Here is an 18,418-nt window from a genome sequence, read left to right as displayed (position 1 = left end):
GCATCATCTGTACGAAAATATATAAAATTATGTTATGAACTGATTACTTCTCTATTACAAGTATCACCTGTAACATTGATTCCATGTAGCCTGACCAGCTGATCTATCATCTCTTCCTCCACCCTCTCTCCCTTACCTATCTCATAGCTCTGACGTTTCTTTGTCATGTTCTCGTCAATCGCTCTCATGAACTTATTAACTTCAGCAACACTGTATTCTCATAGTGATCCTAGCTCCACTCTGTCAAAGATGTAGCCTATATCCTGTCAATCGTTGATTCGAGTTCCCACCCTGGAAGCAAGAGCTGTTGGGACTTGCTTTTGGGTTTCTATCCATAAACTGGAGGAAGGGGATGTGGCAGTGGGGTGGGGAAGGGTGAGGTTGATGATGTACGGTTTGATGTGCGCCTAGCCTGACCAAGGTGCAGAGGCCCAGGGGTGCAGAGGTTCCACCTGTACTGATAGCAGGGACTGTGGCTTAGAGAAAGAGACAGGGACTCACCTGACAGGGCTCTCCCTGTAGGATGGTGTACCAACGGTGACAGAGCCCCCGCTGCTGCTCGAAGCATCGTCATCATCCTGGTAATAACCACTTGTGGCAAGGCGTATGCTGCGACGAGACATCCTCGCCGGAGCGCGACCCGGATTCCAATCTGAGCAGTGCGAGTTGCTGACACTAACTGAAAGTAAAGAGAGACAGTGTGATTATCCAGCAGGAGAAGAACTGAAGCATGGGACAGTCCTGTCACCATATTCGTTAGCTGGGCTGGGGGTAGCTTCTCATACAGAGGAACATAGAAATCTACAGCACATTACAGACCCTTCAGCCCACAATGTTGTGCCGACTATGTAACCTAGTCTGGAAACTGCCTAGAATTTCCCTATCATGTAGCCCTCTATTTTTCTAAGCTCCATATATCTATCTAGAAGTCTCCTAAAAGACCCTATTGTGTCTGCCTCTACTATTGTCACTGGCAGTGCATCCTCCACTCTACGTAGAAAAACCTATTCTGACATCCCTCCTGTACCCACTTCCAAGCACCTTAAAACTATTCCCCCTTTTGTTAGTCATTTCAGCCCCAGTAAAAAGCCTCTAGGTATCCACACAATCAATGCCCCTCATCATCTTATACACCTCTGTCAGGTCACCTCTCATCCTCTGTTGCTCCAAGGAGAAAAAGCCAAGTTCACTCAACCTATTCTCATAAGGCATGCTCCCCAATCCAGGCAATATCCTTTTAAATCTCCTCTGCACTCTCTCTATAGTATCCACATCCTTCCTGTAGTGAGGTGACCAGAACTGAGCACAGTACTCCAGTACTCTAAGTTCTTATATAGATTTAACATTACTTCATAGCTCTTGAAATCAATCCTACAGTTGATGAAGGCCATCACACCATACACCTTCTTAACAACACTGTCAACCTGCGCAGCAGCTTTGAGTGTCCTATGGACATGGACCCCAAGATCTCGCTGATCATCCACACTGCCAAGATTCTTACCATTAACATTATATTGTCTTCAAATTTGATGTTGAGCTCCAAGTGCCACTTCTCAGCCCAGTTGTGCATCCTATTGATGTCCTGCTGTAACCTCTGACAACCCTCCATACTATCCACAACACCCCCAACTTCTGTGTTATCAGCAAACTTACTAACCTACCCTTCTACTTCCTCATCCAGGTCATTTATAAAAGTCTCACAGAGGAGGGGTCTCAGAAGAGATCTGGGAAGCATGTGGGAGTCACTCACATTCCTGCTAGGATTGGGGGGGGGGGGGGGTGTTATGGACGGGAACCTGTGACCTGAGACGACAGTGTGGGGCCCTATGAAGGACAGCTCCACATGCTGCTGGGTGTGTGTGGTGGGGGCCATGCTGTTGTCCCACATGAGCTCCCAGCATTAATCATGTACCTCCGTGCATTGCCACACTCCTGGGCATCGTAGGTTCAATCCTCACCATCTCACTCCCATACTCCACTGCAGCGGCTTCAACTGCACAAAGAGGAAACGGGGTTCGGGTCTGTCCGTGCTGGGAGTATTTCCCCCATGCCTTAGCCCAGCAGCAACCACTGGCATTGTGCTCATCATGAACAGCTCAGCTCAGTCAGTGATCAATATCCATCACAAACCCATGATCTTTCACAAATACCTCAATTTCACTTCCACTCTGCTTCCTGCACGGTCTCCATCCTAACCTGCACTTCCACTAGCTGTCATATCTGCTCTGATGGCAGATTCTACAGTTCCCCAAGATGTCTACTTCCTAAACTTTGGCCTCCTCTCCTCCACAGCTGACTCAGCTCTTGACCACTTCTCAACCATTTTCCACACCTTTACTCTCAATGCTCTCCTCCGACCTGCCCAGTATTCACGACCTCCTTTTTTCAGGTCAGACTCCCAACATCAACATGTTTTTAGCTTTTCAACCAGAGGCCGCCAGCCCTAACAAGAACACTGCTTCCACTCAAATCACCTGCTTATACAACAAGTAGTAGATAAAATCTGAAACACCAGCCACAGATTGCGTGACAACAAAGCTACCCACAAAACTACTGTTCACAGGCATTTACGCTGCAGAACTTCTTTTCAGAAAACTGTTCTCCACCTCTTGCTTTCTTTATCTGGATGACAAGTCTAAGTATTCTATATGGGGCCCATTATCAAAAAAACAGGCACTTTCAGCTGGGATGGGAGTGCAGCCACAGATACGAAACCTTCAGATACTGTGTCTGGTAGGTGAAAAGTTAGTTAGCAATGCCCAGCATCACAGCCACTGACTGCCTGCTTCTGGAAAGGGTGACCCAGTTCACTAACCAATCCCCCCCTCCCCCCCCCCCCCCCGACTGGCTGGTAATACATTGCACTTCCTGTATTTCTCTAGTTTGTTTACAAGGTTGGCTGGAGAGATTCCACTGGAGAGAAAATCTTACCGAAAATAAAGAAAAATATGGGTGTTTCCAATCACATTAATAACCCTGTGGCCTAAAGGTACTGGTCCTTCTGCCACCAGCTTCTCTTCCCGTACTTTATGCAAACCCTTCACAATTTTACACAAGCCTACCCCTGGCCTGCTCCACAAGTGTTCAGGTTCACTCAGTCCCAAATCCCTTCACCTCCATTTTGTCTCTGCTCTCATCACTGACCTCCTGACGATAAGGTATCCTGACACAACACCGCAGATGGTCCCAGCAGGAATTTTACAACCCACTTGCTTCAGATCCGATAAGCATTTCTTTTTTTTAAAAAAAAAGAGAAAACACTTCCTCAACAGTCTAACCACCTTTGTGATCTGGTGCCTGCGTGTGTCTGTGTTGACAGCCACATTTTCATCAACTTCCCCCAAGTTCTACCACTCACAGTGGGGGTGCAATTTACACATGGGTCACAGAGAGAACGTACAAACTCCACATTGACTGCACCGGAGGGCAGGATGGAACTCAGGCCACTGGCGCTGTGACACTGCGGCTCTATCAGTTGTTCCTCGTCACTTGGGTTTCCAGATTACTGATAAGAACTAAAGACATTTCAAACATTTTGCAAACCTTTTAGTTATTTTGGAAGAAAAAAAGCAAATCTGAAGTAAAAAACTGGGAGGTGATAGGTGGAAGAGGTGAAGGATAGAAGAAGGAGGAATCTAATAGGGGAGGACAGTGGACCAAGGACAATAAAGGAAATGGGGGGGGGGGGTGGAGTTTCCAGAGGGAGGTGATGGGCAGGTGAACAGAAGGGGTGAAAGGGTAGCTAGAATGGAAAATGAGAGAAGGGGAATGGCGAATAGTTAGAGATATTGATGTTCACGCCACCAGGTTGGAGGCTACCAATTCAGAATATGAGGTGTTGCTCTTCCAACCCAAGTTTGGCCTCATCATGGCAACAGAAAAGGCAATAGACCAACATGTCCGAATAGGACATCTCACCTATCACCTGCCAGTTTGTACTCCTTTTCCCTCCCCTAACCTTTTCCTGACTTCTGCCCCCTAACTTTCCAGTCCTGCTCAAAGGTTTTGGCCTGAATCGCCGACTGCCTATTCCCCTCCATGGATGTGATCTTATCTGCTGGGACCCTCCAGCATTTTGTGTGTGCTGCTGAAGATCTCCAGCACATGTAGAATCGCTTCTTGTGTTAGTGTCCGTGTCTCTTTTATTACTCATTGCACATCCAAGATGATGTTAATTTACTTCCATGTAGTTTCCAAAAGTTTTCCCCAAGATCATAAACGAATACCATGGCCTCTCTCTTTTCTTGAACGAGGTGCTAATAAATGCAAACTCTCTGGGTCCCTGGTACCAACCTTGTATCCAAAAGAAGCCTGGAAGATGTGGGTAATTTCCACTCTTATTGCCATCAGCAGTTGTCCACCCATCCAGGCAGGACGATATCTGCCTTGTCACCACATCAAGTACAGATCTCAGTTTCTGGCACCCGACTGGCTGCACCATTGACATCCCTTGTACTGTCAATTTTCCTTTAAAGGTCCACAGCATTCTGAAATTCAACCTCCTATCCTCTATATTATTTTCCTTCTAACCTCATCTGAGTGTTTATACCCTCATTCCCTCCTTTATTATCCAGCCTAACTCTGTTATGTTCTGTTTCTACTCTCCCCTTTCTCGCTCCCTCTTTCTCTTCCCCCTCCCACTGCACCTCTTTCTTTTCATCCTCTCCCTTCTCACTCTCCACTTCTCTCCCCTTCCCTTTTTTTTCTCCACCGCTTTCATTCCGTCTTCTCCCTCTGTCTGTCTGTCTCTCTCTATCCCACCCTCTCCCTCCCGCCCCCCTCCCTGGTGATACATAGTGCATTATCACACTAAAGAAAGGCAAAATCCTATTTCCAGGCGCAATTGCTGACACACACTTTCATACAGATCATTGAACAATGTTTCTGTACTTAACAAAACCTTTGAATACAATAATTGTTATTTTCAAGATGCTCTCTCATTACACATTCTCCACTTAAACCACTACATTCTCAAGATTCCAGCAATTCCTTCAGCCTGGAAGAACCACAATCAATCTTGTGTGCACATTTCAGCAATTCTTCCCGTCCTTCCCTTAATGCAATTGGTCAAATTATGGCAAACTCAGTCAGAGATCCTAAATACTGAATCAGTAAAAATTAAGATTACTGAGAGACAGGATTTCCTCTGGTCTTCGGTAGCATGTGTTGGGTAATCTGCACAGTTTCTTCTATCACATCTAGTTCCACCCATAGTCTGACTAATTTACCTGAGGTAACAATGGAAATGCAAATTGGGACCCACAGCTGACATCACAATTGCACAGTGACAGCAGAAATCAGTTCAACTCAAGTTCCTTGTGCTGCATAAAAATAACAACCGTGGCGCAGGCACTAGAAATGCTTGTTCAAGACAGGATGTGTTTCAGGGGACTAGAATACAGAAATCAAGGATGCAATGCTGAGGCTTCATAAGGCAATGGTCAGACTGCCCTTGGAGAATTGCACCCCCTTATCTGGGAAAGGCATGCTGGCATTGGAAAAGGTCCTGAGGAGGTTCACAAGAATGATGGGTTTGACATACGAGAAGCATTTGATGGCTCTTGGCCTTGACTCGCTGGACATTAGAAGAATCAGAGGGGATTCATTGAAACTTATTGAATACTGAAAGGCCTGGATAGGGTGGACGTGGAAGAGGATGTTAGTTGGGTAGTCTAGGACCAGGGGGCACAGCCTCAGAATACAGAATTATCCCTTTAAAACAGAGATGGACAGCAATTTTTTAGCCAGAATCTGTGGAATACTTTGCCACAGACAGCTGTAGATGCTAAGTTATGGGCTTTTTTAAAACTGAGGCTGATTAGTAATGGCAAAGGCTACGGGGAGAAGGTGGAAGAATGGGGTTGAGAGGGATTAATAAATCAGCCATGATTGAATCTGCTTCGCCTTTCAATGTGCCAAATGGCCCAATCCACCTCCTACGACTTATTGTCAATGCTCCTACACTCTCAACATCAAGAATTAGCTAACTATGGTGTAGGTCTAACCAGCAGTTCATATATTTAAATATAATCCTATATTTAAGATGGCACTGGTAATTGGTGACTCTGCGCGTGCTCTGCCGAGCAAACTGCCCTCTACACTATCCTATACCTGAGAAACCCTTCTAAACCTCCAATTTGCTACATCTAGCAAGATCAACAACACCCTGGCAAAGTTACTGACCCAGCTGGAGATCATTGACGCGCCAGAATTGGTTCAACTCCAGACCGTACCTGGACCCGATCGTCGAGGCCTGGTCCGAGGTCCACCACATTCCCGGAGACCTGCAGCCTGCTACCGTGTCAGAGTGCCTGGAGACATGGCCCATTCCGACCAGCACCTCTCCGAAGCAAACGAGCACACAGAAGTGATGTCAGAGACCTCAAGATACCCCAGACGCTTCCCCAGAGCGGCCACCGTAGAGCCTCGTTGGTGGCTATCCACAGCTGCCGGAAGTCTGGCCTCCGCCACCGACCTCGGAAATCGAGCCCAGGGCTCGGCTAGAGCGGAGGCTTCCGCAACCGTGACACAGTTCATGGACTTGTTTCAACCGGCAGCCCGGGCCCCCAACAGTTGGAAGTGGCAGCGGAGCCTCCCTCATCACTTGGCCCGACCTGGAGCGCCTGATGACATGACCCGCTGATCGATCCCCGCGGGACGCGTCCACCAACCTCAAAGAGCTGCCAACAACACACTTCATCAATGGAAACCTGGAAAGATGCACAAATTACCGAGGAAGCGTGGGAAAAGAGCTGGGCTGCTGGTCAGATTGAAGTGGAGGGACTTTAGGATCCCTCTGCCCACCATAGATGTGCAAGCCATAGAGAACAAGGTGGATGATCTTAAAGGGAGACTCACCTACTGCAGGGAGATGCAGAACTGCTGTGTATTTTGTTTCACAGAGACCTGGCTCTCCCCTGCCACCCCCGGCTGTGCCATCCGACCAGAGGGATTTTCGATCCATCGGATGGACCGCATGGCGTCTTCGGGCAAGACAAAGGGAGATGGAGTCTGCCTATGATCAATGCTGTGTGGTGCTCGGACACAGTGGCACTGACAAGCTCCTGCAGTCCGGACCTGGAACATCTGTCGGTGAAGTGTCGTCCTTAATATCTGCCACAGGAATTCACCTCGGTCATACTGACAGCAGTCTACATTCCCCCCCAGGCAGATGTGGAGTGTGCTGTGAATACACTGTATGCCAACATCAGTCAACTTGAGACCAGGTATCCGGAGGCTTTGCTCATTACAGCTGGGGACTTTAACCAGGCCAACCTCAGAAAAGCGCTGCCAAAGTTATACCAACATGTCTCCTCCTCCACTAGAGGGCCGAATATACTTGACCACTGCTACACAGCAGTCAAGGATGCCTACCGTTCCGTCCAACGACCTCACTTCGGAAAATCGGACCATCAGGCCGTACTCCTCCTCCTGGCTTACAAACAGAAACTGAAGCAGGAGGTCACGGTGTCAAAAGTGGTGTCGCGTTGGACAGAGGAAACGGATGAGGTCCTCCGTGTCTGCTTTGAATCGGTGGACAGGTTAGTATTCAAGGACTCGGCAGCTAACCTCGATGAGTATGCCTCAGCTGTTATGGACTTTATCTGGAAATGTACAGGGGACTGTGTGTCTCGCAAGATGATACGAGTATTCCCTAACCGGAAGCCTTGGATGAATTATGAGGTCCAGTCCCTTTTGAAGGCTAGAGCTGCGGCTTTTAGGTCCGGAGATACCAGTCGCTACACGGAATCCAGGCGTGAACTCCGGAAAGCCATTAAGGGCGCCAAGAGGCAATATCAAGCCAAGTTGGAAGCCGAGGCTAACCAGAGGGATGCCAGTAGACTATGGCAGGGTCTAAATGAGATCACTGGGCACAAAGAAAAGGCTGGGAATATCAATAACTGTAGCGCTTCTCTTCCTGATGAACTTAACGTATTCTACGCAAGATTCGAACAGAAGAGGAATGTCCCACCCCCTCTGGATGAACCGGACCTGGTGGCATCAAGATTCATCGTCACTGAGGAAGACGTTAGAAGAGCCTTCCTGAAGATAAATCCAAGGAAGGCGACGGGCCCAGATGGTGTCCCGGGACAGGTTCTCCGAGCCTGTGCAAGCGAGCTAGCTGGAGTGTTTGCTGACATCTTCAACTGCTCCCTGCTTCAGTCTAAGATCCCCTCGTGTTTTAAGAAGGCAACGATAATCCCGGTGCCGAAGAAAAGCAAGGTGGCAAGCCTGAATGACTACCGACCTGTGGCTCTAACATCAATTGCTATGAAGTGCTTTGAGCGATTGGTTATGGCACACATCAACCATAACCTACCGGTCAACCTCGATGCTTTGCAATTCGTCTACCGGAGCAACAGGTCAACGGCAGATGCCATCTCTCTGGCACTACATTCCTCCTTAGAACACCTAGAGAATAAAGACGCATATGTAAGGCTCCTTTTCATCGACTACAGCTCTGCCTTTAATACCATCATTACAAATAAACTGATTCCTAATCTCCAGAACCTGGGACTTAGCACTCAGATCTGCAGGTGGATCTTCAACTTCCTCACAGACAGGACTCAGGCTGTAAAGATTGGGGACAAGCTCTCCTCTACAATCACTCTGAGCACCGGTGCCCCACAAGGCTGTGTACTCAGCTCCCTGCTGTACTCACTGTGCACCCATGATTGTGTAGCCAAGTTTCCATCAAACTCAATATATAAGTTTTCTGATGACATCACAATTGTAGGCCGCATCTTGGGTAATGATGAGTCTGAGTACAGAGAGGAAATTAAGAACCTGGTGGCATGGTGCGAAGACAATAACCTATCCCTCAACGTCAGCAAGATGAAGGAATTGGTTGTTGACTTCAGAAGGAGTAGCGGACCACACGACCCCATCTACATCGGTGGTGCGCAGGTGGAACAGGTCAAAAGCTTTAAGTTCCTCGGGGTGAATATCACAAATGACCTGACTTGGTCTAACCAAGCAGAGTCAACTGCCAAGAAGGCCCACCAGCACCTTTACTTCCCGAGAAAGCTGAAGAAATTTGGCCTGTCCCCTAAAACCCTCACTAATTTTTATAGATGTACCATAGAAAGCATTCTTCTAGGGTGCATCACAACCTGGTATGGAAGTTGTCCTGTCCAAGACTGGAAGAAGCTGCAGAAGATCGTGAACACAGCCCAGCACATCACCCAAACCAATCTTCCATCCTTGGACTCACTTTACACCACACGCTGTCGGAGCAGTCCCATGCAGCCAACACACTTTTTGTCCCACTTCCCTCCGGGAGAAGGTTCAGGAGCTTGAAGATACGTACGGCCAGATTTGGGAACAGCTTCTTTCCAACTGTGATAAGACTGCTGAACAGATCCTGACCCGGATCTGGGCCGTACCTCCCAAATATCTGGACCTGACTTGCACTACCGTACTTTCCTTTTTCTATTTTCTAATTACGATTTATAATTTAAATTTTTATTATATTTACTTTGATTTGTACTTCAGGGAGCGCGAAGCGCAGAAACAAATGTCACTGTGATGATTGTACGCTCTAGTATCAATTGTTTGGTGACAAAGTATTTGTATAACATGAATCTGCTCTCCTTGAAAGACTGTACTCTGTCATAGATTTAAACAGCATGGAAATAAACCCCTTCCCCCAACACGTTCATATTCACCAAGTTGCCTACTTAGCTAGTCGCATTTGCCTACGTTGGCACACATCCTTCTAAAGCTTTACAATCTATGAACCTGTCCATTGTCTCTTAAACATTGCAGCTGTTCCCACTTCAACCACTTCCTCTGGCAGCTTGTTCCATGTAATTACCACTCTGTGAAAAATACTCAGGAGGAGGAGGAGCTTAGGAGGATTAATGGCGCCTAACTGCGACTCCTTTGCTTTCATCTTCAGAAACAGCTCTATTTCCATCTTTAACATCCCTATTTTACCATTTTAGGGTTCTTTTGAAGACCCTGACCTGGACTTACATGCTGACGATTGTTCTTTGCGGGAATGGGACCCACTCTCAGGGTTTCACGACCGGCTGTTATTCGGCACGCCAAGGACATGGCCTAAGAGCTTAGCCCACCTTCTTAGGGCAGAGATCTCGTGGCTCTGGAGATGGGTCAGTGTCACTGCAGGAGATCGGTGTGTCGTCAGGGGAGTCAGAAGATCTACGGCTGTGTGTCCAGAGATCCGAGAGCTTTGGGCAAAGAGCTCGGAAAAAGTGACACAATGGACTTCTAACTTTGTAAACCAGCGAGTTGTTTGTTATGTCTCCCCTCTCGCTGTGAAACTGACACACCTCTTTCTCCCTTATTCTCCCTGTGGTATGTCGAATACCGGGTGAACAAGTAGTCTTTGGAGTACGGCAAGTCTGTGTCTTTGATGTTGCTGTGCTCACGCTTGAGAGCTAGGTGGTGGGTGCCGATGCTTCTTTTGCCGGTGGGGGGAGGGGGGATCGTTGCTTGATGCTGCTTATGCGCGTGAGGGAGAGGAGTTGGGTGGGACTTCGGGGTTCTAACATTTAACTGTCATTCGTTCTTTGGGGGCACTCCTGTTTTTGTGGATGGTTGCGAAGAAAAGGCATTTGTATACATTTCTCTGACATTAAATGTACTTTTGAAACCTTGGAAAGTTTGGTCTCCTCAAAGTCTTGTACAGCTGAGGCACGATGCCTCAACTCCTGAGCAATAAAGGTAAACATGTCTTCTCCACTCTTTCTACTTGTGTTGTCACTGTAAGGAAACTATGTATTTGTATCCCGGGTCTCTCTATTTACAATATTCCCGAGCCCTGGTTTAACTTCTCAAAGTACATCACTTCACACTGTATGTTAAACTCCACCCACTTTCCCAGTTGATCTGGTTCCTGTTGTAATCTCAGACAACTTTCTTTACTCTCCACCACACTACCACCAATTTTGGTGTCTTCCATAGGCTTAAGAGTCACGGAAAACTACAGCACAAACAGGCCGTTTGGCCATCCAGTCCTTGCCGAACAATTTAAACACCCAAGTCCCATCGACCCTCTCTCGGACCATAGCCCTTCATACCCCTCCTGTCCAAACCTCTTAAAAGCGCTGAAATCAAAATTGCATCAACCACTTGCACTGCCAGCTTGTTCCGCACTCTCACCACCCTCTGAGTGAAGAAGTTTCCCCTCATGTTCCCCTAAAACATTTCACCTTTCACCCTTAACCCATTACTTCGAGTTGCAGTCTCACCCATACTCACTGGAAAAAGCTTGCTTGTATTTACTCTATCTATACCTGTCAGAATTATGTGTACCTCTATCAAATCTACCCTCAATCTTCTACATTGCAAGGAATAAAGTTCTAACCTATTCAATCTTTCCTTATAATTCAGGTCCTCTATTCCCAGCAACACCATGTAAATTTTCTCTGCACTCTTTCAACCTTATTTACATCTTTCCTGTTCGTAGGTGAGCAAAACTGCACACAATACTCCAAATTAGATCTCACCAACATCTTATACAACTTCCATACAACATCCCAAAGTACTCAATATTTTGACCTATGAAGGCCAAAGTGCCAAAAGCTTTCTTTACAACCCTATCTACCTGTGAAGCCACGTCCAATGAATTATAGACCTGCAACCCTTTGTTTTATCCCACTCCTCAGTGCCCTTCCACTCACTGTGTACGACCTACTCTGGCTGGTCTCCCAAAGTGCAACACCTCACACTTGGCTGGATTAAAATTCCATCTGCCATTTTTCACCTGTCCAGATCCCGCTGCAAGCTTTGATAGTCTTCCTTACTGTCTGCTACACATTCAATCTTGGGGTCATCCACAAATTTGCTGATCCAGTTAACCATATCATCATCCAGATCGCTGACATAGACCAGCCACTGATCCCTGCAGCATTCCACTATCACAGACCTCCAGTCAGAAAGGCAACAATCATCTACTACCACTCTCCGGCTTCTCCTGCAAAGCCAATGTATAATCCATTTTACTACTTCATCTTGAATGCCGAGCGACTGTACCTTCTTGACCAACCTCCGATGCGAGACCTAATCAAAAGCTTTGCTTAAGTCCACATAGGCAGCATCCACTTCCTTGCCTTTGTTAACTTTCCAGGTAACTTCCTTGAAAGACTGCAAGATTGGTTAGACATGATCTACCACATAGAAAACCACATGGATTATCCGCAATTATTCACTGTCTATCCAAATATTCATATATCCAGTCTCTCAGAATACCTTTCAATAACTTACCCACTACTGATGTCAGGCTCACTGGCCTATCATTTTCTGGTTTATTCTTAGAACCTTCCTTAAACAATGGAACACCATTAGCTATCCCCCAATCCTGTAGTACCTCACCTGTCACGACCCATCTCTGGTAGGGCCCCAGCAGTTTCTGCACCTGCCTCCCACAGGACCCGAGGGAACACCTCGTCAGGTTTGCCTCCACACCTCCACACTGATTTGCCTCAAGACAGCAACAACCTCCTCCTCTGTAACCTGTATAGGGTCCACAACCTCGCTGCTCCTTTGACTCACGTCTATTGACTGTGTCCATCTCCTGAGTAAATACAGATGTAAAAAATTCACTTAAGATCTCTCCCATCTCTTCTGGGTTCACGCATAGATTACCATTCTGATCTTCCAGAGGACTAATTTTGTCCCTAGCAATCCTTTTGCTCTTAACATATCTGTAGAAGCCTTTATCTTGTCTGCTAGAATAACCTCATATCTCCTCTTAAACCCTCCTGATTTCACTCTTCATGTTCTCTTGCACTTCTTATACTCAAGTATCTCATTTGTTCCTATCTGCTTATACCTGCTATGAACTTCCATATTTTTCTTAACCTGGGCCTCAATAACTCTTGAACACCAAGGTTCCCTAAACCTGCTATCCTTCTCTTTTATTCTGACAGGCACATACAAGCTTTGTACTCTCAACATTTCACTTTTGAAGACCTGCCACTTACTAATGTACACCTTAGCCAGAAAACAGCCTGTCCCAATCCACACTAGCCAGGTCCTTTCCGATACCATCAAAATTGGCTTTTCTCCAATTTAGAATCTCAACCCGCAGTCCAGACCCATCTTTTTTTACATATTTACTTTGAAACAAATGGCATTATGATCAGTAGGTGCAAACTGCTCCCCAACAGAAACTTCTGTCAACCGCCCTAACAGCAGATCAAGTATCGTGCACTCTCTCTTGTTGGGACTTCTACATACTGACCAAGGAAACTTTCTGAACACATTTGACAAACTCTATCCCATCTAGTCCTTCTACAGAATGGTATTCCCAGTCAATGAGGCAAATTAAAATCACTTACTTTAAGAACCTCATGTTTCTTACAACAGTCTGTGATCTCTATACATGTGTTCCTCTAAGTCCGGTGGACTGTTGGATGGTCTACAATATAGCCCAATTAACATGATCATACCTTTCCTTTGCTCAGTTCCACCCGTAAAACTTCACTAGATGAGTCCTGACTGAGCACTGCCATGACATTTTCCCTGACTAGTATCACCACTCCCCCACCCCCCACATCATGTCGAAAACAACAGAAACCCGGAATACTAAGCTGCCAGTCCTGCCCCTGCTGCAAACTTACTGGCACCTACTTCCACATGTAGAAACACCTGTTTCTACAAACAAGCAACAGGGGATAAAACTTATCCCTACAGCACACCGCCGCTCGTCAACCTTGTTAAACTCTAATGGCTTTGGTAAATTCACATTTTCCCCCAAAGTCACTTCACCCCAAGTTTTTTCTTTAACAGCTTTCCTCCCCACCATTGACAGTTCTTTAACCCCCGCAATATGTAATCCAAGTCACCTGGTACCCCTCAAGCATTCAAAGGACAAGAGAAGTTTGCTACCTGACATCATCCCAGCACCAGGTGAGCGTGGTTACAAAACTCCTTAGATGCTGACTATTGATGGTGAGTCATGGGTGTGGTGAGGATCTACAAGTACGGGGTGCCACTGGATGACAGACTTGAGTGGAGCACCAACACAGAGGCTGTGTACAAGAAGGGCCAGAGTCACCTCTACTTCTTGAGGAAACTGACGTCCTTCGGAGTACGCAGGCCTCTCCTTCACATATTCTACCAGCCTGTTGTCGCCAGTACAATCTTCTATGTGGTGGTGTGCTGGGGCAATGGTATCAACACGGGTGATGCCAACAGGCTCAATAAACTGATTAGAAAGGCTGGCTCTGTTATAGGAAATCAAACTGGACACACTAGAGGCTGTGGTAGAACAAAGGACCCTCCGGAAAACCCTGGCAATTCCAGACAATGTTTCTCACCCTCTGCACGTCACCTTGGCTGAACAGAGGCGCACTATCAGTAATAGACTAAGACGACTGCCTGTTCCAAGGAGCGCTATATGAGGTCATTCTTACTCTCAGCCATGAGGCTTTATAATGAGTCAACTTATAGCTGGGAAAGTGATTCCACCCCCCCCCCCGTTAGATTGTTTGAGAAAACTTATTTTTTCTTTCTTCTCTTCTAATACTTGTATATCTGTGCACTTGTACTGATACTGTGACACTAATTTCCTAGGGGATCAATAAAGTATCTACCTATCTTAAGAGCCAAAACACTACAAGCCAACAAACTCAATTCATCATGGTCACACCAGGCCTGAGATACTGAAACCAGTTCACACTCAAAGTGAGACCAGTGGACAGGGGGCTAGAATCTGGTATTAATACAGGGTCATAAACAGAGAATGTAAGTTTCAGACAACACACACAAAGTGCTGGTGGACTCCATCCTGACGAAGGGTCTCGGCCTGAAACGTCGACAGTGCTTCTCTTTATAGATGCTGCCTGGCCTGCTGTGTTCTACCAGCACTTTGTGTGTGTTGTTTGAACTTCCAGCATCTGCAGATTTCCTCGTAAGTTTCAGATTGCTTTTACAAAACAGCAGCAGATTTGATGAGCCAACTGGCCTCTCCCTGAATTAAATACAACCGTCAATAACTTCCAAAAAGCCGGGGAAGAATTGGGCACAAGAATACGAGTAAATCTGCAGATGCTGGAAATCCAAAGCAACACGCGAAATGCTGGAGGAACTCAGCAGGTCAGACAAGAGCAAACTTCGACGTTTCGGGCCGAGACCTTTCATCAGAACTGGAGAATTGGGAACATATTGTTCTCCCATGATCCAAAGTTAAAGTGCCAGAAAAAGAACAGAAAATCCTCTCAGCTGTAATGCATCTTAATCTTTTTAGTACTGTCTAATATTAGCACCTCCTATGACATCTCCATTCACTTAGTGGTAAAGTGCCCCAGATCGGATGGGGCTCTCGTTTGTTCATACCGAAGGCGGAGACTGCTGGAGGAGTGCCACTGATTCCCACCCACAGAACCCCAGGATAAGCGGTCACCTGTCCGGAGCCTCCTCGGTCACGTTGCCAGCATCAGGAGCCGCCCGCCGGCGAGCCGAATGCCCCTCGAGGAAGGCAGGAGCCGAGAAGGTGCGCCCAACGGAAATGAGATGCAACCTTCCCAAGTAGCACCGCAGATAACGGGTTCTCACGGCAGGCCTCCTCGGGGCCCGGCAGCACAGCACAGCCGCTTCAAACACGTTTGGAGCAGGCTGCAGATCTCCTCATCACCGCCGAGCTCGCAGACACTGGATAATAGCAGCAACCGCCCGCCGCTTCAGGTGAGCCTCAGTCCGGCCGCAACTGCAACGCACCCTTCCCTCCAATCAGACGTCGATCACCGCACAACGGCAGGCCGGGTCGCCGCGTCTATTGGGCAATCTTCCGTCAATCAAAAACATCTTTTTTTTCTTATTGGCTACCGTATTCAAAAGCAACATTTTCTGGTGTGTGTTATTATGACGGTTCGGCGGGCAGCGAATTAAAGAGACAGGCACACAAGGACCCTTGGAAAGGCTCTGGGTTGGCAGGACTTAAATCAAGGGGGAAAGAGTTATTGGATAAGAATGAAAAGCACAAATTTGCCTAAACTTTCCAATTATGCTGCAGGGTGGGATTCCTGATAACACTAATCTACTTTTGACCCATTTGCTCTTTCAAAGGGCAACATTCTCTTTGCACAAATCCACCCCTTTCAATTATAAACCAATTCCCTTCTAGATCTGTATCCATTAACTAGCCCACCAAGCTGGCGGTTCCAAGTGCTTGCCATTCCTGTAATACATGTTTCGAAGTACATTTATTATCAAAGTATGAACGCAGTATACAACCCTGAAACTCCCTTTGTTTCTTTACTTTGTTTTGCAGCCACTTTAAATCGTTACCTCTGACTATCAAACCCTCAGTCACTGCAAATAGCTTCTCTTTATTTAAACCCTTCGCAGTTTTATTGAAGGGTCTCGGCGGGAAACGTCGACTATACTTTTTTCCATAGATGGTGCCAAGAGTTCCTCCGGCATTTTATGTCTGTTGCTTGGATTTCCAGCATCTGCAGATATTCTCTTATTCAGTTTTGATATCTGCTCAGTTCCAAAGAAACGTTTTCATCTTCCCTCGCCCAGCCATGTACTAACTCCTCATTTCCGGAACGTTCCAGTAAATCCCTTTGCGCTCTCTCCAAAACCTTACCATCCTTCAGAACCTTGGGGAGCCTAGGACTGGACACAGAACACAACAGAGCATTCAAATGATAGTTCATAGACGTTTACTGTAACTTCCTGGCTCTGTGCTCAGAGGTCCGGTATGCTGCATTGTTTATAAAATAATTTGTTGCCTACCCAGCTCACCTTTAATCTTCTTTCCCCTCTTGGAACGTCTTTGATGTCTAAATGTCAAGCCTGACATTGAGTTTGCCACATCCAGGCATCACAAGCAATACGAATCATTTGGTAACACAGGAAGTGCAACGGCAGGCAATAAGTGTGAGGTGATGTGTTTTGGAAGGATTAAGAAGGTTAGGATGTACATAATGAATGATACAAACCTAGAGAGTATTGAGGAACAAAGGGACTTTTGTAAGTCCAAGGAGCCCCGAGGACAGCAGCACGGGCTGGAAATGGAACTGGAATTGGAGTTGGTTCATTATTATCACATGTAACAAGACACAGTGAAAAGATTGTCTTGCGTTCTGCTCGTACAGATTAGATAATTACACAGTGTACTGTATTGAGATAAAACAGGATAAAACAGTAACAATGAAGAATAAAGTGTAACAGCTACAGAGAGAGTGTATTGCAGGTAGAGGGTAAGGGAAAATGTCACAATGGGGTTCAAATTTCAATGTAAATTTATTGTCAAAGTATATCACCTTACAGTTCATTTTTCTTGCCAGCACTTACAGGAAAATAAGTACAACAGAATTTTGCAAAATAACTGTAGATAAACAGGCAAAGACTAACGAATAGCAATGTATAAAAGAAGGCAAACTGCAAATAAACAAAATCAAAAAGTAAATGTTATTATTAAAGTACATAGATGTCGCCATTAACAACCCTGAGATTAATATTTCTGCAGATATACTCAGCAAGTCTATAGAATAGTAACTATAACATTTAAGTAACTATAACTATAACTATAATATTTAAGGCAGAAGTTGATCGTTTCCTGATTGGTCAGGGCATCAAAAGATATGGTGAGCGGGCAGGTGTATGGGGTTGAGTGGGATCCGGGATCAGTCATGATGGAATGGCAGAGCAGACTCGATGGGCTGAATGGCCTAATTCTGTTCCTATGTCTTATGATCAATGAAAGATTAACCAGAGTGCAGAAGACATAAACCGTGCCAATGCAAATAAATAAATAAATAGCAATAAATAACAAGAACATGAAATAACAAGATAAGGTATCCTTAAAGTGAGACCACTGTTTGTAGGAACATCTCAATGGATGGGCAAGGGAGTGTAGTTATGCCCTTTTGTTCAAGAGCCTGCTGGTTGTGGGGCAGTAGTTGTTCCCGAACCTGGTGGTGTGAGTATTTTTTGGATTTAAATACAAATAATGCTGAGAACCTGAATTGTAAAGAGTCTTTGAAAATGAATCTGTAGATCATAGAATCAGTTGGGAGTCATGGTGAATTAAGCTATCCACACAGGTAGTTGTAGAGTAATAATTGACCTGGCGGTTTGGCACCTAAGGCCTTTGTACCTACTGTCCAATGGTAGCAGTGAGAAGGGAACATGGACTAGATGATGGAGTGTTTTTGTGATGATTGGTGCTGCTTTCTTGTGACAGTGCTCTATTTAAATGTAGTCAATGGTGGGGAGGGTTTCACCTGTAATGGACTGGCTGATTCCACAAGGTAGATTGTGAGATCAAGAGTCCAACTTACTGTGCTAGGGAATTAATAGTCTTACAACAGCGGGGTAGAAGCTGTCTTTGAGCCTGAAGAGATACGCAGAAGTTTTGCCTTCATTAGCCGGGAATGCAGGGAATGCAGAGGAGATTCTGCCTGGGCTGGAATGTTTCAGTCATTGGGAAGGTCTGGAT

The 18,418-nt window shown here is 46.1% G+C and overlaps 1 protein-coding gene across 3 annotated transcripts in view; it reads right to left on the bottom strand.

Moving 5' to 3' along the window:
* The window catches only part of sun2 (Sad1 and UNC84 domain containing 2), an 82,267-nt gene that overhangs the window by 49,126 nt on the left and 14,723 nt on the right, over positions 1-18,418 (bottom strand). For 2 of the 3 annotated variants that reach the window (XM_073033533.1, XM_073033535.1), the window contains exons 1-2: positions 15,374-15,711; positions 502-679 (exon numbers count right to left, since the gene is read on the bottom strand). In XM_073033533.1, the coding sequence (XP_072889634.1) occupies positions 502-623 (122 nt within the window). In that variant the 5' untranslated portion in view covers positions 624-679; positions 15,374-15,711. Of the gene's footprint in view, positions 1-501; positions 680-15,373; positions 15,712-18,418 lie in introns of those variants that run through there. The other variant, XM_073033534.1, reaches the window with a different exon arrangement.

Source organism: Hemitrygon akajei, chromosome 31, assembly GCF_048418815.1.
Source record: "Hemitrygon akajei chromosome 31, sHemAka1.3, whole genome shotgun sequence".
Lineage (NCBI taxonomy): Eukaryota > Metazoa > Chordata > Chondrichthyes > Myliobatiformes > Dasyatidae > Hemitrygon > Hemitrygon akajei.
This window is presented reverse-complemented; position numbering and strand designations above follow the sequence as displayed.